Here is a 26,899-nt window from a genome sequence, read left to right on the forward strand (position 1 = left end):
GCGCGCGCGCGCACACACACACACACACACACACACACACACACACGTGCGCACTCCCCCTTGAGGCTCAGTCTTGGCAACTCATGCAGTCCACAGACAAAAGTCACAACACAGCGTGAGGCTGCCAACTTTCTGGATGGTCCATCAGCTCAGCCACCTAACATGTGTTCCAATTGTGAAGCCACCAACATTATTGGATCTGAAAGGTCTCGCGTCAGACCCATTTTTTGGACTTTTGTTTTTCAGGCCGGGTTAGGTCCTTGATGCCAAGTACAGATGGAGGAAATGTGATCAGCCACTATACATTGACTATCCATCCTTTTCTAATTACTAGCAATAGCATTTGACCATTTATCACTCCATCTTGAAACGGGTGTGTTTTGGACCCAACGGCAGTACAGCAGACACACAGTTTAAGTTGAAAATGTGAGTCAGGAATCAGGCAGGACATTACAAATCAGGCAGGACAGGCTGGTCAAAGGCTGGCAAAGTTGACAACAGTCTTCAGTCTTGAGTGCAGAAAGGTAAATAACAATCTGGCAGGGAATGAGTGGCAAGCAGGGGTCTTTATACCTAACCAGTCAGATGACACATTTCTTCCTTCCTGTCTGACTTGCTCAGCTTCAATCAGCAAGACTTGTGTTGGTCAAAGATTCACCCCTTTTTTATGTTATTGTATAAACTTACAACAAATAAGTCTGCTGGAAGAGACTTGGAGGCGCTATCTCTCGGCCTCTTTTGCCATTATGCTCACTGGATTGTGTATTCCCTCTTGCCGGCTCATTCTGTCATAAATGCCTTTTAAACCGTTTGACTGGAAAATTGACTTGGCATGTCAATTCAGCTGATTTTATGTTTTTGTGTTTGTCTGTGCTGGCTGACGCTTTTGTCATTGATTCATTTTATTTTCATATTCTCATGTCAGTTTCTTTCTGTACTGAGTGAACCTCTGAATTTATTCCATTGCTATTCAGCCAGGCATATCCAATGAGGGCAAGGTTGCTGACTACTCTGAAAGGGTCTGCATGTCATTCATGGCAGCAAATAACTCAGTAACTTAGTGTACTGAGCTATAAGACTATAGTAAATACAGAAGCATTGTAAGTGGTCAATGGACTAACTCAATTTTTTGTTAATGATTTTTCTTTTTGTTTTTGTTCAGGTATCCAAGACTTTCCTGCACCAAGCAAACCAGTAGAAGGGGCAGCTTCTAAGGATTACGCTTGTGGATGACCAACAAGTTCAGATCAAGCAGGGGCCACAGTGGATGAATGTATTTTTTTTATTTATTTTTTCATTTTATTTTTTGGTCCAGGGCTAAGTGGACTAGTGTCTGTTGCTAGGACTGGACTGGACTGGATCAGCAACCATCCCTGCAAGAGAAGCTGAACTGGGAATCCTAAAGATGTCACCACCTGCCCATATCATTAAACTTTTATCTAAAATTGGGGCCTTATACCATTGACACTGATCATATTGCTAAAACCTGTTCTCTGCATCTACAGTTAAGTGCAGTATCTTTATCATCTTCATCTTACCCATGCCAGCTGATGAAAACATGGCTTGGATTCTGCACCTGGAATGAGTTGGCAGATGCGATTTCAGCTTTATCCGAATTTGTGGTCTCCCTGCACTCACTTTTGACCTTATGACACCTGCAAAAGTCAGACACTGGATAGCTAACCTTGTTCGATAGTCTTTATCAGAGATTGAATGGCAGCAGTTCTCTGCAACATGGCCATCGTAATAAGTGCATGCGTGTAGCCACGCCAGCATTGTCGTGGCTGTCCGTCCCGTGACGGTCATCTTCCTTGGCCATGACCCGGCTGATGTTGGGCCGGACTCTGGAGCGCATCTGTAAAGGTGTCCTGTTGCTCTGCCTGCTCCACTTCCTCATCATGATGATCCTCTACTTTGATGTCTACTCCCAGCACTTCGACCTCTTCAGTCGCTTCAACAACGGCCGCAACGGCTCCAGGAATAGCAGCACCGCCGCGGGGAACGGACATCATTTTTACTATTATAACCTTTCCAGGCCCAATACGACATTAGCAAGCTACCTGGCAGCAGGTGAGCAGCTGGTGCAGACTGTGCAGCCTGAGACCAATCAGACGCCATCCCCAAAGCCACTGCCGCCGTGTCCTGAGAACCCACCTGGACTTGGTGAGTAATTATACCATGCTTATGCTTCGACTACTTCTTTCTACTATACGCATCTATTCTCATGAGTTACATTTGAATAATTTTTGTTAATATTTTGTCAGAACTGCAAACAGTACGGAAGAGGATCAGGGCTAGAATAAGAGAAAAATAATTAAGATAGATTTTTTTTTTCCAAGTTTCCATTTCGAGAATGAAGTTGATATTTTGAGATTAAAGTCAAAATTTCGAGAATAAAGCTGACTTAAAAAAGATGATTGATTGATTCATCTTTAATCTTGAAAATTTCCACTTTATTTTGCGTCGACTTTATTCATGAAATTTCTACTTTATTAACTAAACTTTTTTGTATCGACTTTTTTCACAAAATTTCGAAATTTCAACTTAAAACTTGAAATTAAAACTTAAACAAAAATCTCCTTCCTGTAATTTTTTTTTCTTCTTGTGGCCCTAATCCTCTTTCGTATAACAGTCATGCGTCTCATAGCTTAGATTTTTTTTCTGAGCTGAATAATTTTGGTGAAGGTATTCCTGAGCCACCAGCACAGGTTCTCCCTAATTTGTGGTCATGAGCTCTGGATCGGTAATTAAATGAAAGAACAAGGACTTGAGTACAAGTATCTGAAAGGAATCTCCTCTGGAGGTTGGCTTTGCTTTTGAGATGGTTGGTGAGCTGCAGCTTCTTGGCATCGATTGTGGCCATTGAGGAGGTTTGAGCATCTGAACAGGATGCTTATGGGAAATCTCTAGATGAGATCCAGGCTTATCCACCAGGGTGAAGGCCCCAAGCTCATTCCAGGACTTGATGGAGGGATAGCATCGTCTGGCCAGCCTGGCAACACATTATGGTTCCCCTGGAGGAGAACAACAAGGAGAAGGCCTGCAGCATCAAACTGTGGATGACTGGAGAAAGTTGTATGGATGATTCCAGTAAGCTTTGTTGGTCATTTTATGAGTTTTGTTTGTTCAGGTTTGACTTGTGAGACTTTAAATTAATTTGCTCATTCTAATTAAATTGAATTGAACTCTTTCATAAAACTGCAGTCTTCTACTAGCCTGTTTTAGCAAACTGCTAAAACCTGTAGTAGCCTGTACAAGCAAACTGCAGTCTGCTATAGGCTAGTAGCAGACTGATACTAGCCTGTGATAAAACAGGATAGTATCAGACTGCAGTTGTAAGGTTGCCTGTTTATTACTAAACCTTGTCTTACAGGTGATGCAGCTCTAATTCTGTGCATTGAAACAACTCGTTCTAATAGCCATAGCACTTGTGAGCATATTACTTTACATTATTTTTTGTCTCTTTCCTATATAATTGTCTTTCATGACATCTTATTATACAGTACCTTTCAACACACACACACACACACACACACACACACACACGCACACTCACATATGTTAAAGGAAGTTTTAAATTAAAAGAAAGAATGGTGCTCGATTAGACTTTTTCATGTTTTAATACCATTTTATCATTTTAAATTATCTTTACTAAAAATCTATTAGCTATATGTTAGATATCTTCTTCTTTTATCCCTGGCCTTTCCATGCTGTATGCTCCATAACAGGATTTGCATATCATTGATTAGAGTAATGAACGTGAAAGTTGAGACCTTGATTTTTACCTGGGGGCTACTGTGTTTTTGCAGCAACTAAATGCATCTCCTGTTTAAGCCCAATTAGGAGGAGATTAATTGGAGCCATTATTTAGTTTTTCCGGGTCGGCCCGCAGAATTACAAATCTTTTAACGTCAATGATCATATAATGATCATAACGTCATATTGCTTCAACTTCATAGAATCGCTATAAGCTGAGGTTCTTGCACCTGAAACACTAAGACTAATACAGTAAGATACAATTTAAAAATTTCATAGAAATGTACTCTATTCTACTCATTGGCTTTCAATCTGTTGTACCCTTTGTAATGACGTGTTGCATTAAATGATAGTTGAATACAAATCCCATAATCCCCCTTGTCTGTTAAGTGCGAAATCCTCATATTATCTCCATGAACATGCCGTGAAATGTCTGTTGTTAAAACAGTTTCCGGTTATAATTATGAGTGTTCACATTCACGTACACGTACACACACACACACACACACACACAAACACTCACTCTCTCTCTTTCTCTCTGTCTATCTCTCTCACTCTATTTTTGTGAAGACTTAACACAGTTAGGCTTCCATTTATTTTCTATTCTTTTTGTATTTGACAACAATATCTCAATATCTGACCCTAACCTAAACCTACCCCCAATCCATACATTGCCTCTAAATGTAAGATTTCAGCCTGGACTCTAAGTGTGTCAAAGTAACGGTTTGTCTCAAAAATCTGAGGGAAGAAAGTGCACACACACACACACACACACACACACACACACACACACACACACACACACACACACACACACACACACACACACACTTGCTGATCAATGGAATCCAGCAAGTCCGTTAACGCACTTAGTTAATGTCAGTTAAGGTTTTTTCCCTCATGGAGCCGTACTAAAAATCACACCTGAGACTAGATAGAAAGAACAGTACCATGATTCACTGTCTGTCAGAAGCATGACTGTTTACATAGTGACCACTTAAGCTGTGAAACCTAGTCAAGATGAGTTATTGAGGTTCATAGAATACACAACAGCTACTTGAATAATTCTGATCCAGCAGGTTCGATCAGTAACTCTACAGTCATATTTACTGTCATGACAGTGTTGTATAACATAACTCAATTGCAAATTGAAGGGAGTGAGTCTTAATTTCACTGTTATGGTCCCAGTGCTGTGGGTTTGTGTTTCTACGTGTCTCTTCACCCCTTGAGCTGGGCCCTCCTCCACCTGCCTCACTTCAACTTGTTTGGAGAACACAGGTTTTGAAACGAGCAAGAGAGAGAGAGAGAGAGAGAGAGAGAGAGAGAGAGAGAGAGGGTGTCGTGGAGACTGGAGGTGACTTGTTAACTTGTGAGACTACATCAGAGCTGTTTTTCTTTACCCCCCCTAAAAGTAGGAAAATCCAACAAGCAGTCTTTTATGAAGAAAAAAACAAACATTTTCATCTTCTCCTCCTTGAGTCTAAACAAAACAGCTAAATGTATATCGCCACCTCCTGTATTGGACCGCATGGATACGCGAGAGTGCTTGCGCATGGGACAAAGTTACTCCAGTGAAAGCTGAGACGGTTTTATTATTTTTACTTGGAAAACCATTTAGAGATCCATTTAAACATCTGAACGCAATGTGCCAATGTACACGTTGTAACATCTTCCTTTATTCCAGTGTTTTTTTTTTTTGTTTTTTTTTTAATATCCCGCTCCTCTAATCGTGTATTGAGGAATTGCCTGGACATTGTCATCAGTCCAATACATTTAAATCCCCTTTGTCAGATAAACCTCAGCAACACACGGCTGATGAAATGAAAACATGTTTCCGATTTTCTCCCACCTGTTCCATCTGTAAATGAGCTTTGTAAACTTAATCTCCCGAGAGCGTTGTGTCAACGTTGTATTTTTTCTTTTTTTTACCGACTGATTGCTTTCTCATTTGATAATGAGGTTTGTGGCGTGCATTGAAAGTGGGAGTGGGAGATAAAGCTGTCACGTTGATTCGTCTGAAGCTGAGCTTGGCTGATTCCATTATTTGGCCCAGATTGGTTGTCATTGACTCAGGATTTGGCATTCTCACCAGGCACAGGTGTACCTCCTGTGGCTTATCTCTGCCTTTTCTCCGTGATGGAGTTGCTGCCTGGAGGCTGTAATGAGCGGGAAGGCGAGGAAATTCTGCAAGTGCGTCTCACAGTCACAGGTACAGGAATAGAAAGGGCCCGCTTTTTAAAAAAAAAATTATTTATAATGGAGGCCGCAGTGATGGGAGGTATGGAGCAGGATGGGCAGAGCTGAGGAAGGAACAGCAGGTGGAGGAGGTGAAGGGGGAGTGTTGAGGGAGGCCTCGGCAAGAGGGTCACACACACTCTCACACGCACACTCACTGGGAGACAAACAAGCCCTTGGCTGTGCTGGAACACCAGCTGACAGGTGCTGCCTGTGTGAGTAGCCAGCGTCCATAGCTCCTCTCCTCTCTCAGCTTCTGCACTGTAGGAATCAGCTGTTCAGCTGGGCAGTAACTCTGGTTAATATGAAAATCCTTGACCTGTCATCTCACTTCTCATTTGTTTTAAAGGATTAGATTAACTTACTCTCATGCAGTGACATTCATTATTACCAGCTCACACACCCTCTCAGATGTCTTTTCTTTAAGGGAAATACACATTTTTGCTCATTGTGTTATTCTGTCCTATAGACAGTCTATTAATGTATATGGCATGTTCCCCTCTTTAAATGCATGATGCCAACACCTGTTTTTAAAGTTCCAATGTCAGCCTATGGATCTCCTGAATACTCATTTAACCCCCCGTTTAAAGGCTCCTGCAAAGAGCATCACATTTTAATGTCTTTCAGTTCTGAAATGGACACACCGCACCTTCTAAAGTGTGTGAGCTAAAACAGTTTCCCAAAGGACGATGGACCTGCGGCCTTTTCTAGCCCGCTGCAGTGCCAGGATAGAGACACACGTTGCTGTTAGAAAACAGCGATGAAGTCACTTTTACAAAATGTGGGACATTGAAATCACTCTAAATTATTGCAAACTCTGGCAGGTCACATATTGCACCTCTCACTGCACCCATTCAATTAGGTATAAGGAAACTGTTGCAGCTGTGGGAAAAAATGGAGAAATAATACTCAATTGCTCTCTCTTGGGATGTGTAATGGATAGAGGCAAAAGGGATACTGTCCTGGAGTTAGTGATCTGATTGTTCATAAAAGTGAGCAAAGGAAAGAAAATACTGCATCAAACTTATTGAACTTGTTTATATTGGAGGCTTTTTCCATAGTCATCGTTGCCAGTGTTAAATTAATCCCTTCGTGGTTTTGTACATGTTTTCCACTTCATATTTGAAGTGGAAAACGCTTCCTTCGTTTTAGGGACACTTCCAGAATGTGATGCCATCCACCAAGCTGCTGTTATTTTAGTGTCTTGTGTTTTTCTGCTTGGACAACTTGCTTATTTGTTTGTCTTTTTGTCACTGCTACCTGTGATTAATTTGATTTGGCTCCGTCCTCAAATTAAAACCAGTCGCTGAATGCAGTCTGTATTTCACAGCGACTGGACTGTTATTGTGTTTACTGTCGAGGGGGAGGGGGCAAGGAGGCGTGAAGCAATTTTCTACTTCTAGCCAGTGGATCCCGAGTCGCGTGCACAAACGTGTGTGTGTGTATGTGTGTGTGTGTGTGTGTGTGTGTGTGTGTGTGTGTGAAAGAGAGCTGAATCTTGAACCCCATTATTCATTCTTGCTATTAATCTTTCCCTCCCACGTACACAACTGATAGACAAACTAGCTCCCACCCACCCACCCACACACACACACACACACACACACACACACACACACACACACACACACACACACACACACACACACACACACACATGTACAGAAAGCTCAGTGGGAGGTTAGAAGCTATTTCTCAGGACTTATTTTAAATTGGATGCTCCACAGGGGTTTCCTCAATCAAATGTAATTAGCCAGGATTAACTGTCTTCTTATGTCGTGCAAAACGAGGGATGCTCGGCTCAGAGCAGGAATCACCTGAGTCGTCCTAATCCGGCAGGACATGAAAATGACTGGAGACGGAAAAAAAGAGGGACAGATAGACAGAGAGAAAAAGAGAGAGACAGGGAGAGAGAGAGAGAGAGAGAGAGAGAGAGAGAGAGAGAGTGAGAGTACTTAATTAAAACAAACATAAGACCAGGGCTGTTTCAAAGTGCTCCTCTGTGTGTCTGTTATTAACAAAGTAGCTTTCATTGTGACTTTCTATAATGTATTTTGCTCACATTGTTAGTGATCACATAGTTCGATCGTAATGTCTGTCAATGAATTAGAGTTGGAATAATAGATCTCTCCTTGTTCATGCCCACAATGGAAAATGAAAAGGGGCCTATAGCAAATCATGGGAAAAAAAAAAAATAATAATAATTCCTGCTTTTCTGAAAACTTTGAAATAATTTTAACAACTTTATTGTTTGTTTGTTTTTTCAACACAGGTTGAGATTTTTAGCGCTGTCTGAAAATCAATCTTGGACTCGACTCTCTTTTAATGTGGTGGCACCATAAACACAGAGCAGCTCTGACACACGTGCGCTACTTCCTGCGAGGCTCTGCACTGCGAGAGAGAGAGAGAGGGAGAGAGAGAGAGAGAGAGAGAGAGAGAGAGAGAGAGAGAGAGAGAGAGAGAGTGTGTGTGTGTGTGTGTGTGTGTGTGTGTGTGTGTGTGTTTGTGGGGCGCTCTGTCTGAACAGCAGGTTGCCTCTTCCATGCGTACTGTGGAGATGAAAATGAGAAGCTGCTCCAGTGCTGAGCTGCTCGTCTCCAGTCTTGGATCTCCAGAGACCTCATCTCAGCTGCTCTTCTCTTGCTCATTCACTTGCTTGTCCAGAGAATGCAGCTCTTTCCAAAGAAGACACTTTATTTAAACTGACATTGACTGTTACGGGCCCAACAGTTACCACATGAAGACAATCTTGCTGCTATGCAGTATCCTGCTATAAAAACCCAATCCAGTTATAAATGTGGAATGAGCCCAACTCTGTCCTGACACCCTTGAAGTTTGAGGGAAATTTGAGGCCAAATTGAAATTTTACCTGTTAGATCTCACACCTGTGTTTGTTCAGGGTGTTGGGGACATTTTCCATTCTAAGTGAAACACTGCTTGTTTTAGCATGCACCCAGAAGATGCTGTGAACGTGCTACCTCAGAGAGATACATTTTAAGAGTGCACATGTTGATGCCATTTGTTCTTATGTGTGCAGAGATGCTGCAAATCTGCCGTGCAGTGTGACTGCACAACAGCCTTAGGAAGGCCTCACTTGAAAAGGCTTTTCCGTCAGTATTTTTAATGTACATAATGCACCAGTCTGGTCCGGTAACTCGGTTCAGTGTCAGGTGTAAATTGTAAATGTGGACCATGCAATCTCTCAGGCTGCATCATTTATTAGGAGCGTTTCTTTTTGATAAGAATAATTAGCAAAATCCTTGAATTTGCAAGCTGGATTGGCTCTCCAACACTCATCCAATTAAAATTCTTCAGTGGCACAGCCTAAAAGTTGCGACCTGTTCTATTGGGAAGTACCTTTCACAGAGTGGGGATGTCTAGGAGGTGACATTATTACTCAGAGGCTGAATTTAGACACCGGGTCATGTGATTGAAACATCACGGTCTGTTGCTTTAGTGTTTCCTATTTTATTTTGATGGTCTCACCTCTCATCTCTTGTATTTTCTGTTTTACTTCCTATTTCTATTTTCCTGCCTTTTTTTGTTGCCTTGTGATTTTGTCACCTGTGTCTCGATATCAGTCCTGCCCTTTAATGTTCTCACCTGTGTTCCCCTGCCCTTTGTCTGTGTCCTGGTCCATGTTTCTTCTCGGTTGCCTTGTTTGTCCTATATCTAGGTCTGTAACTCTGTTTCATTTTTGTTTCCTTTTTTTTTTTCAGTATAAGTCTCCCAGTTTGGTTTTTGTCATTTACCTGTGAGGACACCTGTTGAGTTTTGTTAAAACAAATCGTTTTCCATTTCTAACACTTGGGGTTTATCTGCATTTGGGTCCTGCCTTCACTGCCTCCCTGTGACACAAGTTCATTCACACCTACTGAAGACTTGTTGTACATTTTGAACACTTCACCTCTCCACGCTTGGGCTAGACAGCTGTGGATTTATTCATAGGCTAAGTGTAATTTGAATGGAATAGCATGTCCCTTGTAACCCGTGTCAACTGAACATGTGTGCACCCGCAGAGGAAAAACTCCTCCACAGGGACCTGAATGTCATCAGCTTGTCCGCCACGTGGTGGAGCATAGAAATTTAGTTAAAAGCTCCATCAGATTCAGGTTGCACCCTTCTCTCTGCAGACCCTCACCTTCCTGGTGCTAAGTGAACCGTGGTATTTTTTGGCACAGCATGTCTTGTGACCCCTCCCCTATGTTGTTAATGGAGGTTTAAAATAGTGGAGCCCAGTGGAGCCGGGGGAGCTCAGTTGGGGCATCTGAGGTTTTAAGCAATAAATCCGGTTTTGACAACAGCAGCTTCTTTGTTCCAAATTAAAACAGCCAAATAAAGAAAAGGCAGAATCGTTGTGCAACTGAACAACGTAGTGGGTGCTTGACAAGAAAAAAAACAAGGAAATATTCTGACTGCGTTGTTGATCATTGCAGGTCTCGCTCGGTATTGATTTCTCAACCGTGAATTAGCAAATGTGCTGGACTTGAATACTAAAGTTGGGGATGCGTGATTGCTTTGATATCAAGATGCAACACAGTATTAAAACCATTAACTGAGCTGAATAGTGATTCGCTGCTGCAATGTAGAGTGAGTTTGAGGGGGGTTAAACAAATGAATGTTTTTAGTTTGACAAATCCACTAAATATAAACAGCTTGTAATTTAATTAGCATGAGTATTTATATTCATTCAAAGAGTGAACCCACCGCGCACAGAAGCCCAGAATGTGGATCTGCTCTGGGCTCTATGGTTTTGCTCTGGCATCTGCTATACGAAAGATGTGAAATCAAACAGTACATTAGAAAAGAGGAAATAACTTTACTAACATTTACAATGTGCTTCCTTGAAAATAGATGTTGACAAGTCTTGCAGACTGGGCCTTTCAAAGTCTGGTTTTAAATGTTACTGATCTTTCTGTCAAAATGTCAGAAAAGTTCAATCTTATTTTGACAGCTTGTTGTAGCAACATGAGTCACCACTTAGTGCAATTTTTGACAGCAGTGTTTGACAGCAAGCAGTTTTGTTTGTCGACGTGAACATGAGATTTGTTTTTTTTTGCCACCCCTAGACATGGCATGAGGGCTGCACAATAATTCCACTCACAGTCATGTTGTCAGAAATAAAATCATATAACCCAATAGTCACATATCACAATTGAGCCGCAATAGAACAAAAAAAGTGTGAAAAAAAAACGCTGGCAAACAGAACAATGTATTTTAATGTGCAGTTCTTGATCAAGATAACCATTTAGGCTGTTAGGGATGTAATATGTCCTCATGAGCACGGCCTGTGCAGAAAGACAGACAATGAATGTCTATTTCACCCATAAATCTAAATATTGTCCTCTCTGTTACTTGCCTTGAAACATGTATGTTTAGGACCCAATTTCAGCACAGCAGACACACAAGTGAAGTTGGAAACATTTTTTGCCGCTATGGCCTGTTTAATTCAGCAATGACGCTTGTCGCAATTTTGCGACCATGGCGCCTAAAGGGTTAAGTTAAACAATGGGGAATTTGGGTTTTTAATGCTGGCATGTCCTTATCATTCAGAACATTGACTAGCTGCTGATGGCAGGTCAGTGAGTCAAAAGGAGAAAATGGCCTTGTTTTTATTTAAAAAATGCATGCTTGGTCTCTGCCTTAACAAACACATTTCTATTCAGTCTCACACAGCACAGAGCTGATGGTGCCATGGCCACGGAGGCCACGTGGGCTCTTGACAACCTAATGGCTGCCATAACTTTATTAAAACGGCCCTGCTCCCTCTCCTCAGTGTCATTCACAATCTGCTGTGTGTGTCCTGTTTTATATGTGGCGGCGTCATTTAGTTTTACTTCCCAATTAATCAGCCTGCCTCTTTCCTGTTTGTCTATAATCTGGGCCTTCTCTTTGTCTTCTCTGAAGTTGAAATATTGGATCACCATCCATAGGTGGAAAAGGGGCTTTTAAGATGCCCAAAATGTACATGAAAAACTCACCTCGTGCACTGATGAAATTCGCAACTGGATCTGCAACCCTTGTATTGCAACGCACAGCTTCGACAGAGGAGACACCTCTACTTCATTTTTCTCACTTTCTAGCTATGCCTTGCCCTTCACTTTTTATTTGTCACTTTACATCTGTTCGGTTTCCCTGGCTTGTCTGTCAGTGAACCATGAATGCTGTCAAGGTCGCCCGGTCTCATTCTTTTGTCATTTAATTTCTTCCACATTTGAACACAACCAGGGCTCCTGCTCTCTACCAATTACCAATCACACTAAGGAGGACAGGCCAGTAGTTCTCCAGAAGATAATTGCTCAAGAGACGTGCTCCCGGGAGGAAGAATAGCAACGGTTGCTGGAGCCAGTAGCCCAAAATAGCTACTTGGTTGTGATCTTTAATGTAGTATTAATTATGGAAAAAGTAGGAGAGATGATAGAGTGGTTCCACAGATGTTAAAAGATTCAGGATCCCTGACATGACACACATTAGCAGTCACTCTGGTTCCTTCGAAGGAAAAATAACCCTAAAAATAAAACTGCAATGGTTATGCTGTTAATGTCACCACTGGACCACAGCACTACAGGAACACATTGTGGGACCATTTAATAAATGTAGGTCTATCCATGTAGAATTCATCCAAAACTGAAAAGTTTCCCATTTGCTGCAGACCACAGAATAGAGGCTATTGTGACATTTTGTAATCCACATATTCCTTGGAGTTTGGATTGTCACAGATCAGAATCAGAATACTTTTATGAACCCCGAGGGAAATTTTGTTTGAAATAGTGCTCCATATAATCCATTAAGAAATAGTTAACACTATTTTGTGTTCCATGTTATTTTGAAAAAACTACCCATTGAAACATTTGATCTCAAATATAGTAAAGAAATATAATAAAAGTTTACATTCAGGCTTCATAACTTCACAACTCACAAGTATGTCCTTCCTGTATATGAAGGAAACCTAATTCTTTATAAAAAAAAAAGAAAATCTCATATTTAATGAGTCAAACAAAGGAAATTACGCAGTTTCCAGACCGTAAAATAAATATAAAGAAATAAATAAAAACAGCAGCCACAGTCAAAGTGCTTCAAGTCTCACCTGCCTTACTATGGACATTAAGATGTATATGGAACAATACAAACATCCATCTTTAAAACTTTTGTTACCAAACAGTTACCACACATTGTTTGGTGCATATTTACAATGATCTTTATATCTGTGCATCTGTTTGTGTGAGTCTGTCTTCCCTGAGACTATCACACTGCATCCAGCATGTGTTCGCAGCCATGACGGGGTAATAAAATGCTTCCCGCACTTCAGAGTCACTATTAATATGTGTTCCCCCTAACAAGCAGGTTCTCCAAATGACACAATACCTCCATACCACTGAGAGCTTGTAGCCATCTTCCCGACGAGCTAGTGCTCTGTAAGGCCTGTACAGCTCAAGCTAGGAGGAGCAAACAAACCTTGTATAGCACTGGGAGTGGGTCCATGGATTCCTCATGTGTGGCAGGCAGCCTGTGCAGAGCATGAGAACGTGCTTGTGAAAAGAGGGGGAGAGACATGACAGTTGACAGCCGTGTCACTATGCCTCCAATTGATCAGGCTACTTGGCCCTTTGGCCGAATGGTTAGCGCGTATGACTATTACCTGGGAGTCTGGGGTTTGAAGCCAACCTGGGCCATCTGCGCCTTACGACACTTGCTTATTGTTGGAAATAGATAACCAAATAGTATTTATTACTCCTGGAAATGTCCGTCAAACTCGTCTCGCATCTGTCTTACACATATTAATTTCCCTCCAGTTTTCTTTTTTTTTAAGTCTATACCTTTCCCCCCATTACACATGTAGAGACACAGGTGACGGGTGTACGTTAAAGTCCTGCAGCCTTTTCAATGTAAAGCCTAGCATTTGACAATGAAACATACAAAATGAATAAGAAAACATAATACCGCTTCCATTAATGTAGGTTTGGAATTGCATTTCCATAGATATTACCTGCATCCCAATGTGCAGTCATGGATAAACAGGAATGTCCCTTTTAAATTTTGTGCATTTGTTTAAAGGAAAAAAAATCCCAAAGACAGGCCAGGTACAATGAGGTTGTTGTTAAAAGAAAAAATCAGACAACTAAATGGTCTACCCAAGAAAAATCTGTATATATTCTGCTCCTATCATAAAACTATTAACATTGAGTTTAGGATATTTTTATTTCTGTCTCCATTTAGCCAAATGCCTTTGGCTGCTCTGGGGAAGTTTTTGGTGCCCCTCTAGGAATATATTCTGATGAGTTTCCTATCTCTCTCTTCCTTTCTCTCTTTTTCTGTCTCCTTGAAACAAGTATGAGAAACAAAACAGGGAAAAAAGGGAAGATAAACTTCAGACATGGTCTTTTAGCTTTAAAAAGAACTAATATCAGATTGATATAATTATCCTGAAGGTTTTTGAGATGAACATACCTGGCCTGTGGATTTTTTGCAACATAATTTGCACATGATCTTTACCATTGCCATGTATTCCAAATCAAACAGTATTTCTAATTTAATTGGTAATGCTGTCAATGAAATTGACAGTAATAGTTAGTCAGTAAGAAGATTAGGCATGTGACTCTCACTAAGTCATTATTTTGTTTATAAGTGTTTTATATTTTATTGTTATGCATTCAGACTGTCTGTCTGTCTGTCTATCTGTCAGGTTGTAAACTGGTTGTAGTTTCTGGATGGTGCTACATCGCCAGTTGCTTACAGGAGTTTATTTAATCAAAAACTTCATTGAAAACATCACTTTTGTCTTATCATATACTGACATATTGTCTGAGCAGCATCCAAAATAGATCCTATTTCCACTCCATTGTTATTCCCCTATAGTCCACGATGTTGGTGTTGTTGTTCAAGAGTTTTTTGATTCAATGTTGCAGCCGCTCCTTCTTGACTCCTTAATTAGGCCACTTATCTGAAAAAGTGTTTGCTGCCTGGGAAGCAGATAATCCTCTGGAATAAAGTAGCGCGGATATATATGGGTAATTAGCTATTGCTCTACGTACTCAACAACAAAGCGTTTGCTCTGATGCAAAAATATGGGAAACAGGTTGAGCTAAAATGACTGGAAAAACTTTTCTTTTTGTTATCTTGATCTGACTGCTGTGAAGCAGAGGTGTGGCACTCATCAAATAAACATAACATGAATTGAAATGTTACGCCTTAACTTTAATAAATCAGTGTCATTACCCAACATTTCAACATTTTAACGTGTTTGTCCCTGCTGCCATTGGCTGGACCGACGTGACATTTGCAGTATGTCAAAGCAGGTGGAAAGGGCTGATCTGACACAACACTGACTGTGCACAGGGGTGGTTCAGTTCTTGATACACTGGAGGCAGCTAAGAAAGCTCAGTGAGTCGGGACCCAGAGAGCAAAACTACCATATTTAGCTGTGAAATATTGCATGTTTTCCCTTTAAATAGTATGCAAAGAGACTTGACCACGGTGTCACCCTGCCTTCGCCCTACGACAGCTGCGATAGACTCAAGCAGACCCCGCAACCCTGAGTGCAGGAGAAAGCGGGTTTTGAAAATGGATGGATGGATAGCATGCAAAAAGCTTAACCCAAAAAAAAGCAATAGTACATCATGTACGGAAAAGTTTAACATTTCATTTTGTTTTTTCTGTTTTTTTTAACGCGACGCCTGCAAAACGGGGGACCAAATGTATTTATGTAAATTATACAGTTGTTGACTGAAAAAAGGCGACACGATAGATAAACAATTATATTGATTGGTTAATACAACTTCCGACCAAGGTGCTTGTGCGTCTGTATCGTCTATCTTTTTTAATGAATGATTCTCTCACAGAGCTGCAAAAAAAAACCATGCACTATTTCAGCTTGCTGTGTCCAGTATTAGAATTGACTTTTATTTGGACATAATACACCACAGCGTCGCCACAGGGAGTGGATGACAGCTGACAGCTCTGTCGTATGCATTAAGCTTTAATATATGCCCCTGCTCCATATTTGACACAGCACACACACACACACACACACACACACACACACACACACAAACTCTGGCCTTCACCTAGTTTGATAAGCATGAACTCAAAATGCCACAGAGAGTTCCGAGCTCACGCTTAGATTAATCTCATCACATCATACCACTGAGTTTCCAGCGCAGTTACTCAATGTAAAAGGATGCAGAAAACTGCGAGTGGGCTGATGGTTTGTCATGTTCTCCACCCGCCATGCTCAGCCTTTAATGTGTGGAAGTAGGTGGATCGCAGTGTTTTTGACCAGGGAATTGCAGAGCCTCCAAAGAAGCGTCTGTTCTAGGCGCTTTGCATTTATTCATTAGCGGTGCAGTGGTGCTGATGATGTCATGTGCAGCCGCACTGCAATGTAAAGCTCCCACAGTGTGAGTCAATTCTGTCCATCATGTCCTGTCCGAAGTGAGAAAAAAAGAGACAAAAGTGGTACGAAATGTACAAACTTCAGTCTGAATTTCATCAATTAGACTTGGCTGCTAAGAATGCAAACTACCAAGTTATCAAATCATATTAGAAAAATGTGTACATATGGAGGCCTGTGTCTATTTAGTTCCTTACATTACTATGCAGTGTAAATCCAGCCTATTAATAAAAAGAATAATGGTTTCTATGGTAGCGCTTTGAGGACTTTTTTGTATTCAATTCTGTTCTTTTCAGAACAATCAAAGTAATGTGTCTTAAGTTGGTCCTTCATAAATTGAACATGTCAGTTTGCTGTGCTGCTGCTGGGAGCAGTGATGCACAAAAAAGGAGCATTAGAAATAATGTCATTACCGTACAGCAACACATTTACATATAATTCATTTACATATTAAGATGCTGCTCAAGTCAATAATCTGACCTCTAACTGAATGTTCACACTAAGTGCAATGTTAGCAGCATTGATATGCATGTCCTTCTGAATAGACCCAACTCTTGGGACTGTAAGAACATCAGTGCACCTAATTGTTGCACTGATGTATTGCAACTTTGTCTAAGTACAGTGTGTGTTTGTGTTTGTGTGTGTGTGTGTGTGTGTGTGTGTGTGTGTGCACGTTAAGGAGTCCAAGAGTTTCCTGAAGCGTCCCAGTGTGAAAAACAACATTTTCTGTTTTACATTGTCGCGTGTTGGTTAATCCAGGAAAGAATCGTACAAAAATACTAAGTTTCAAAAAGGTTCAATACTGAAAAAACAAGCAATCATGGCCATGGATTCCCTGTTGGATGGTCAGAAGAGCAGCCCCAGATTAACCGAGATGGAAGTCTCCAGGTGACCCTCCAAGTGAGAATGAGAATCCTGTCTTCAGTTCGAGTCCATGTAGGATGAAGTCCTATCCGTTGCAATGAGGGGTCAGGGTTCAAGCTTAACCCCTCTGATTGGCTTCCTCTCGACTCTCCCAATGGAAACAGTTGATGCCCTGAGAGTATGATAGATTAAGAGAAAGAAGGAGGAATCGCCACCTAAACAGAAAAAGGTGAAACTCCCCTTCCTTCCGATGCTTTGGAGGAAGGACAGTGATTTTTGGTTGAGTGTCTGCACACCCAGCATTTAAGAACAGTGCCTTATTTGAGCAACCACTCAACCGAGTACTCAAAGAACAGTACGCTGTGTATGAGTGACCACTGTCTTTGCCTTGTCATTACTGGTCACTTCCTGGACTTATGAACGTTTGCCTATGCTGCCTGCCAAAATCACTATTATTGATCTGCTGTGTTTGCTAGCACTGCAGGAACTGCTATAACTTCAAAATGGTTAATTTTTTTTTTCTTTATTAAATTACTTTTAATCACTTTTAATCCTAACAACATCCTCCTGCAGTCATGAGTGTTTTTCTTTTTTGCAGTCATGTCTGGTGGAGACATCGGTGAAATGGAGTGGAACATTATATTATTTTTTGAAAAGAAAGTCTAGTGCCTACTTTCTACATTTATTTACATGGAGGTTTTCTCAAGGCAGTACTTAAGCACATCGGCCATTAGCATAGCAGAGTTTATCTCACCACTACAGCTAAGGTAAAAACATACCTTAGCTGTAGTGGTGTTGAAATCCAATTGGTTTGTGGTTGACAATAGTATATGCATTGGTATTACTATTATTACTGTATTGTTATGACCTGGAGACCCATAACAGCCAATTATGACCATTTCCAGATGTAATCAATTCACTTGGTGGTCCACTTACGATGATAAACTCCTAGTTTGAGCTGCACAGGCCTTAAGAAACAAGCTTTCCCTCAGTCTGAAAAGACTGTTTTGGCTCTCTCCTCCCTTCCCTACCTGCTCCATCAGGGTTCCACCTTGGAGCAGCTCCGTCACATGTGATTGACCACATACTGCTAGTGCTAGCTAGTGAGGAAGATGGCCACTTGCTTTCATGCAGTAATTGCTCATTCACATAAAAAAAAAAAAAAAAAAAAAATGCCTGTCACGGTGTTACCTTGATAATCAGGTCAGCATTTGATGTAGTAAGAACAAAATCCAACTGGCTCATTCAGCAAAGTCCCACAGAAAAAGCCAGCTCATCTAGAAATGTGCAAGTTGTAATTTTTCATACTCGGTGTGTTGGTTGGTATGCCAGTAGCGCAAATAGGCCCGTTTAAGAGCTGAAAAAGTATGCTTTGACTTCAGTATTAATCATTCAAACGTGTTCTTGACTAATTTATCACACGCTACATTATGACTTTTCCTGTTATCATTCATGCCACACTTGTCTTATATAGAATGCATTGCGTTGCCAGATCACGCCTTATCGTGGGTTAAGTTCAAACTCTCAGCACATGAATAGTTAAGCCACTGCCAAAGCCCGACAGTACAACCAATGACCATTGCAATTTAATTATGCATGCAGGCGCACAGTCAGATGTGTTTACAGATGAATGAAGCATCGTGCCTCACGGATTAGCATTGTGCGGGATTTGATGGGAATTAGTTAAAAGGATTATTACTAGTTGTAGTGTGCCACTGGACTACAAATAAGAGTTCTGGATGTATTTGGAATTTGAATGAATGGGAAAAGCTCTGCTGCAGCCAACTGAGAGGATCGGTGGAGGAACTGTGTAGACACCTCCTTCTGCTTGAGTTTCTCTCTCTACTGTAGGGTGTGTTTGATTTCGTCGAGCGGCTGCCTCCACTCGTCTCTATTAAACCAATCACGTTCATTCCTTAATCACTTCCATTGCAGACCTCTTCTTTAACAGCGTTAAATTTGCTAGTGACACCCAGACAGAGTGTCAGTTTGCGCAAAGCCACGGTGCGTTGACATGAAGTGGGTATTTGGCAGCTTGGTCCAGGAAACAATGTCTTTTGGTGTAAAACTTTTCGAAAAGCTCGAGAGTCAAATCAGTCTTTCTACACTTACCACCTTCCGGTGGGCAGTTCTTCTGTCAAACAGGCACTTGTTATCCAAACTGTGCTGCATATTTTATAAGGTCTAAGTGGATGAGGTAGAAACTTCCAAATCACACACATCGGTGTCAGGAGACTCCAGGAACTTGTTTGCTGTGTTGAGTTCCTTCAGATAGATAGATAGAAAGAATAGACTGCCTTTATTTATGTCTCATTTGAGAAATTCCCATAATTACAGCAGCATATACAGTGCAAAGAAAAGAAGAAAAATATATGAATGAAAAGAAATAAAATAAAATAAAATACGTACAGAGTAAGAAAGGGAAAACAAATATTTACGGATGCTATTATGGACACTTTAATTATTTATAACATGTTACACAGCCTAATGGCAGCAGGTAGGAACGACCTGCGGACGTGCTCCTTCTTGCACTGAGAGTGCAGCAGAGGTGCTCAGATAGAGAAATAGATAGATTTGGGGTTTGCATTGCATCCGCCCCCACTGGTGTCTTTCAGTCTATTAGGTGTGAAAAGAAGCTGTAGCACCTTTTTCTACATGGAATTACTTAATTTGTTCAGTGTCCTGTTGCGGCTTCCTTTCTACACGGTCTCAGCTCCCCGTGTTGATTTTTCAAGGACCCCCTGTATGTTACTGGCTCATAGGATCAGATAATTGATCGAGCCATTTGGCACTCCATGTTTCATGTTCGCCGTGAGGAAGACTGAGGCCTGCGCGGGTTAATAATTCACCACAGACGGATGGACCTCCGAGGGGGAAGTGACAGGGGGGGGGGGGGGGGATGAGATTGGGGAAGCCCGGAAATGGAGAGGAAAACAAGATGATTAGAGGGGAGCTGGAGAGAGGGAGGAGAGTGGGTAGGAGTGAGAAGAACCAGGAAATTTAGGCATGGTGATGTGGCTCAGGTGAGAAAAGGGAAGAGATCATGAGGAGAATTTAGAAAGTGGAGAGAATAGAAGGACGTCAAGTGTAAAGTGGGAGGGAGTGGGGCAGGGTCGGCACAGTGTCTGCAGGAAAGTGGCATATCTGGCCAGAATAGATCCATTTAGAGTCAGGAAGACACACACACACACACACACACACACACACACACACACACACACACACACACACACACATTGAGCAAAGTGGATATTTGTTTGAACTGATAACATGTGTGCCTTAATATTCATGAGCAGCCACTTCCCATCTGTAATAAGGAGCTGCTTTGCATACGAAAGAGAGCAGACACCAGAGTCCTTTCCTCATCACAAAAGTTTAATTCAAAGTTTGTCAGTAACACAATTTAAGAATTGATTAGTCAGCACCTTTAATCCCCTTTTGTCGGCTTTTCACTCTGAAACTTTTGTTACCTTCAATGATAAAGTTTTAAATACATTAACTCTCCCTGCTGATGACAGCCGCCCCCGTGAGTTAACGTCACTTTCTGGGGCTGATGCCTTAGCTCACACCTCTACCGGGTGCCTTCAGGTGACTCACCAGAAATGTCCAGGCCACAGGAGGGAAGATGAGAAATAATTATGGTTGTGCTCTGCAAATACTTGAACGGGGAGGCCTTTGTTTTATATGTCACCTCCTCGCGCTTGGAATGTTTGAGATTTACACAACGGGTCAACATACGTCTGACAAATTAGTTGGGCCGCAGTCAAAGTTGGGTGAGTCAGCGGAGCAATGAGGTGGCTGGGAACTGAATTCAGTCTGTGGAAAATGTTAAAATTTTGGAGGTGAAATGAAACAGAAGGGGGCAAATAGCATCTCAGATGCTCTGCTATGTCTGGTTGTATCTGTTCAGTCGTATAAAACCAGGCCAAGGTTGCCCTTCAGTTTTCATCAATGAGTGTCATAAAAACAGCTTGTGTATGCAGGATAATTAACGTAAGTGGACACATTAGCTGTGTTCCATTACCCCTAGAATTGCACAAAACCTAAATATCACAATAAAAAACTGTTAATGGAAACGGCTAAACTTCGAAAAGCCTCACTCTCATGAGGTGGTTTTTCAGACAAATCTATATGGAGGTATATCGCAAAATTGTCATGGAAACACTTTTTTCGCATTTACACGTCACTGGACGTGAAGTACGGGTCACGTGACCAGTTGACTTCTAGTGAAAATGGTGCATTATGTTTGGACGTAGAGGAGGAAACGGAATATTTTTTACAAGTAATCAAAGAGACAAATAAAACAATCATTCTTGACAACAAACAAAAGCAAACATAATTCTCGTAAATCTAACGGGATGAGATTTTATCAGAGTCACGTCCTGTGAGAGTGATGAGAATTCTCGCAGAACGAGATTTTACGAGAATTACGGCTTATGCGCTTCTCACCATTCGATGGAAACACCTGCGATTCGCAATTGTACAATTTTTATTTTGCGAAATAAACTGCTAGTGTTTTTCTTTCATCATCACTCTGTATTTCATGGTTGTTGTTTTTCATTAGTAACAGTAAGACTGGTTGTGAACTATTTCTGCCAGCGAAAGCACTAACATGTAGAGCTACAACAAAACCAGCTTCCTGCACATCCTCAAGTTCATAATACCGCAAATGGGAGGATGTCTCTTGGGATTTCACCTGCATCATTTTGGTTTCCTGTGGCTGGAGACCCACGTTTTAAGTGGCGGTCACTCAGCAGTATCCGTTGCTAAAAAAAAAAAAATTCAGCCTGTGACCTGAAGCCTGCACTTTGACCGCATGACACTTGTGATGATAATCAGTATAATAGGACTCCTCTTGCATAATATTGCTTCAGTATCTTGTACATTTTTTCCCCTTTTGTTTTGTTTTTTCTTTTTTGCTATTTGAAAAATACTGGTATATATTTTGCCACTTTTTGTTTCAGAGGAAGATGATTTCTCAAGTTGTGTCCGTCATGGCTGAGTTAAATTTTAGTTCAAAGATTGGTGCACTTCTCCTGGGGAAAATATCTAAATATCGAATCAAATTCATCAGCACTCGTTTGGGTGTGTGTGTGTGTGTGTGTGTGTGTGTGTGTGTGTGTGTGTGTGTGTGTGTGTGTGTGTGTGTGTGTGTGTGTGTTCGTGTTCAAGCCAATGGTCAACATCCCGACTTTTGTAAGTTAAATAGAATAGGGCCCAACCTTGAGGTTGTTTATTGGAAACACCAGTCTTATACCAAGTCTTCCAGCCTGAATGGTTGCTGTGAGAAAAGTCTGTTTCTGTAGAGGTCTGTTTTGGAAAATGAGTGAGTGGTAAACACAGTGGTAAAAACAAGACAGGAGGTATAACCTAGACCTGCTCTGTTTTGGCTCCAACTGCTTTGGAAGCCTTTATACGTGTGGCTTTATGCCGTACTTCCAAATAAAGTCCTTACTTCACGGAACCCTTTACTATTAGGCACAGAGTTCAGTTTTAAACCTAAGGTATTGAATGTGACTGGGTACTAATGCTGTGCTTCTGTTGTGTCTATAAGTCAAAAATCATTTTAATGGGTAATTGTTTCATAGGTCATTAATGTATAATAGGATGCAATGTCTAATGATATAGATTTAAATGTCAGCGTTACTGTTAGCATTAGCACGCTGGGACAGCGCACAAGATGAAGTGGGCGAGGGGTCTAAAACCTCACAAACTGTATCAGCATCAGTTCTTCTGCTGCATTTGTGCGGTGATGTCAACATTAAATTAGATCTCTGATATAATTACACCCAGTTACATTGATCCAGTGCAGTGACAGCGGGCTGCTGACTCAGATCCCCTCCCACCTACATGCACAACACACGCACACACGCACACACACACACACGCACACACACACACACACACACACACACACACAATATAATTCCACTGCAAGGGCAGAATTCTAGATCAGATCAGCAGCTATCAGATATCGGGAGAGAAGTTGCCTTGACGCACCACAAGCTCCTCCAGCATTTCCTCAATTGTACCAACTTACCCAGGATGTTTTACATTTTTTGTATCATAACTATTTGATGGTTGATATTTTATAGATACATATTGAGATTCGTAATAAAGCTAATGGACATTTAAGTTCCTCTGCAGTGACAAGGGAAACGGTAGCTTCCGTACTTGTACTTGATATTATTGGATATTATTTCATAACGTGCTTGAAATGCACAAGACTGCGCACCATGAATAAACACAGCCTGCACACTGACACATTGGTTTATCTACAGGTTCCTGGTGCAGCCTTTTTATATTCCATGTGAACACGGCTCAGATTTATAGGATAGTCTAAGGCTTTTAGATTTAGCTGTGATACCTTCAGGTGCTAAATTACTGTGAGGCTGCGCGATTAGAGGAAGGAATGTGAGGACTCCGCCGTGCAATTCATCAAACCTGCTTGTGGTCCCCGCGATGCTCTGAAAGAGCCTAAAGGAAGCCGTGGAAGTGTTTGTTGTAAAGTGGGTGAAATTACCATTTCAGACAAAGTTGGCCCTGTAAAGACCTGCTGCGCTGATGTATTCAGAGAGCAGTGTGGAATGCATTGAAGTTTTTCAGTCAATGGGTGACCATTTAAGCGTTTTAAAAGTAATTAAAAAAAAAAAAAAATCAAAAGCATGAAGAAAAGAAAATAGAGACTCTTATGAAGCAAATATTAAGCACTATTATTTCCCAACAATAGTATGTGTCTGTACCCGGTCAATCTCCCCAACGATGAAAATCCATTTGACAGTGTCATGGTCCGTTGTTTCATGTTTCCTGTATTATTTTGACAGTCTCGTCTCCCCTGTATTTTACTTCCTGTTTCTGTTGTCCCGCCTTCTTTGTTGTCCCACGATTTTCACCTGTGCCTTGTTCTCACCTTTGTTTCCCTGCCCTCTGGTATAAATAGTCCTTGTCTCCATTTGTCTGTGTAAGGTCGTTGTTTCTTCTCTGTTACCTCACCTGTTTTCGCCTCGGTTGTCCATATCTCTGTCAAGTCCAGGACTGTTGTCTGGTTCACTTCTGTTTCAATTATCTGTTTAAGGCACTCCTTTTGCATTTGTTTATTTTCTACCCCTTGTGGACACCCTCAGTTGAGTTTTTGTTTTTTATTTGAAATAGTATTCTGTTTTCCACACCACAGTTTTGTCTGCATTTAGGTCCTGCATACACCCTCACGTGACAGACAGTCCTTTACTTCCCTTGTTTGCGTCACTTAATAAAAATGTTAATACATATAGCTCTGTAAAACTTCCCTTTGTGATGTCACAAAGGGTGTCAATACCTTTCCAATTCCTCCCTCATCTTTGGTTCCTTCCAAATATTTAAACGGTGCAACAAAAATGTCAACGTTTTTGCTGGTGGATGTAAACCGACAGCTTCGTGTGCTGTATTCTGGAGATCTACGAAGTTTTGGGAATGATTAATCGTGCAAGGCTGATCGACCGGAGCCCGGTTTGAAAATCAAAGATCTGAAAAGGAGTGTGACATGGGACCTTTTAAAAGATAATTGAGCATTGTCCTCTTGGTTTGACCATTAGTGCCTGAGGTCAGCTGGTTCTATCTCCTCTAATGAGCAGAGTCTACCCTGAATCCCCAGACAGAGGTCTGGAGGAGCAGTATGGTTATGTAGGGTGTGAATGGGTGAATGTCTGAAGGTCTTGAAACTGAGAGGCAAAAAAGGTCAAAGAAGATAATTAATAGAGTCAAGTGCTGCAAAAATCAAGTTATTATTATTGTTATTATCATTATTTTTATTGATTGTCACAATCATCATAACATATTGTTGTTATTTTATCAGTAAATAACTGAGTTCTTAGTCTCTGTCAACACCTCAAGTAGCATCTGAATGTCAACAAGGCCAAATATTTTTTGAATTAATATCATCAGCGAAAAATCCTGAAAATGCTGACATTCACTCAGTGGCAACCAGCAAATGAAAACAAACTATGCATTACATAGTTTGCCACTTAAAATTTGAACTCTCTTTTTCAGACCCATGCCAACATGTAGGCTCCACTCAGAGAAAGGGCTGATGTTTGTGTGTTCTCCACCATGTTCTGCCCAGCTTCCTGTCACAGTCAAAACACATGCACATGAGGCTCTTTGGCAACTCTAAAATGTTTGTGAGCTTGTAGATGTTTGTTTTGTCTCATTGCATTTAGCCCAAGACAGTTCTACAACCCTGAGTGCAGAGGAAGCAGTGATTGGAAATGGATGGATGGGGAAGGAACTTGATAAAAGTGAAATACGACACGGTTCAGTTTACAAAGCAGGTCATCTCACCCTGGTACAGTTACACACAAGTGGTTTCCCCTCATGAAGGAGAGCCACCTGAGACCCTTGTTCCTATAACCTTGTGTGTTTGTGTGTGTGTGTGTGTGTGTGTGTGTGTGCGTGTGTGTGTGTGTGTGTGTGTGTGCGTGAATGGAGGTGGAGAAGCTCTACGTTTCAGAAAGACACTCGCGAGTACCAATTACAACTCCTCAATCTGGCTTCAATTACCTGTGAAGGGTTCATGTAGGCAGTCAGCAAGACACGGCCCGCTTTCTCACGACTTACACACTAAATCTGTCTCTTACACACACACACACACACACACACACACACACACACACACACACGCGCACACATACACCTGAGGACTCGTTGACTCACTCACAGACGGGGAGAAATCAATGCCCTGTACGATCAAGGAGCTTCCCTTGAGTTGGCTGCCAGTCTGGGTGGATGTTATTTAAAAGTTTGCTGTCGTTTAGTTTGCAAGTTTTGCTTTGCTTATTATTAATCCCCCCATCAGGTCTATCACATGTTTGCCCTACTTCCTTAGGACATGCCTCATTGATTTCTTGTCTTCGAATATCTGACGGTGTTGCTGACAGACAGCAAAGGATTTCTTACGTTCTAATCAGTCAGTGTTCACTTGTTATCCATTATGAAACCCAGCCCGCAAAGGGGCTGTTGGCTGAAACTTGTTCATTTGTTTTCTTTGAACTGCTGGTATCGCAGAGAGCCGTCTCTGCCTTTATCACAGCCAGTGTGTGGCAGCCGAGTCTTCACCATCATCCTGGTCTATTAAGTCCTGTTGCTTTTTTGCAGAATATTTGCCTGACCCTGATGTCTTATCAACCGTTTGGAGATTTTTACGAACCTTGCTGCATTCTTGAAATTGTTTCTTTAATGCTTCTATAAGTTTCTATTTGTTTCTATAATGCTTATGCCAGGAATGAAAACCCTCAACTTTTTCTATTTATTTCATCATAGATCTTTATTTAACCTGGTAAGTGAGAACTAGTTTTCACTTGCAATGACAACTCGGGCCAAAGGCATCAAACTTATTTAAGCACACTAAAATAATACTGGAGAACATGCATGACATGTTAGCACTTCAGTCATGAAGTTGTCCTGGATGACATTTGCAAAAAAGTTACAATATATTCTATTATTATAATATGTATATAAGAAACATACAGGCAAGATAAACTGTAGTTTGGTTAAAGTGGTCAAAGTTTTTTAATGTGATGAGGATTTTTTTGCTGCAACTGTAGAAACAGGGCCACTCGTGTGGCTGAATCAAAAAATGATTCAATCAAACAACTACAAAAGTCAGGTCCCAAAGTTTAA

At 41.2% G+C, this 26,899-nt stretch overlaps 1 protein-coding gene across 1 annotated transcript in view; it reads left to right on the plus strand.

Moving 5' to 3' along the window:
• Positions 1–1,572: 1,572 nt before the first annotated feature.
• The window catches only part of b4galt2 (UDP-Gal:betaGlcNAc beta 1,4- galactosyltransferase, polypeptide 2), a 123,509-nt gene continuing 98,182 nt past the window's right edge, over positions 1,573–26,899 (plus strand). The window contains exon 1 of the mRNA XM_076021685.1: positions 1,573–2,163. Coding sequence (XP_075877800.1) covers positions 1,818–2,163 — 346 coding nt within the window. The 5' untranslated portion in view covers positions 1,573–1,817. The remainder of the gene's footprint in view (positions 2,164–26,899) is intronic.

Source organism: Nelusetta ayraudi, unplaced genomic scaffold (assembly GCF_046127955.1).
Source record: "Nelusetta ayraudi isolate G7.1 ecotype Tasmania unplaced genomic scaffold, CSIRO-AGI_Nayr_v1 ptg000011l, whole genome shotgun sequence".
NCBI lineage: Eukaryota > Metazoa > Chordata > Actinopteri > Tetraodontiformes > Monacanthidae > Nelusetta > Nelusetta ayraudi.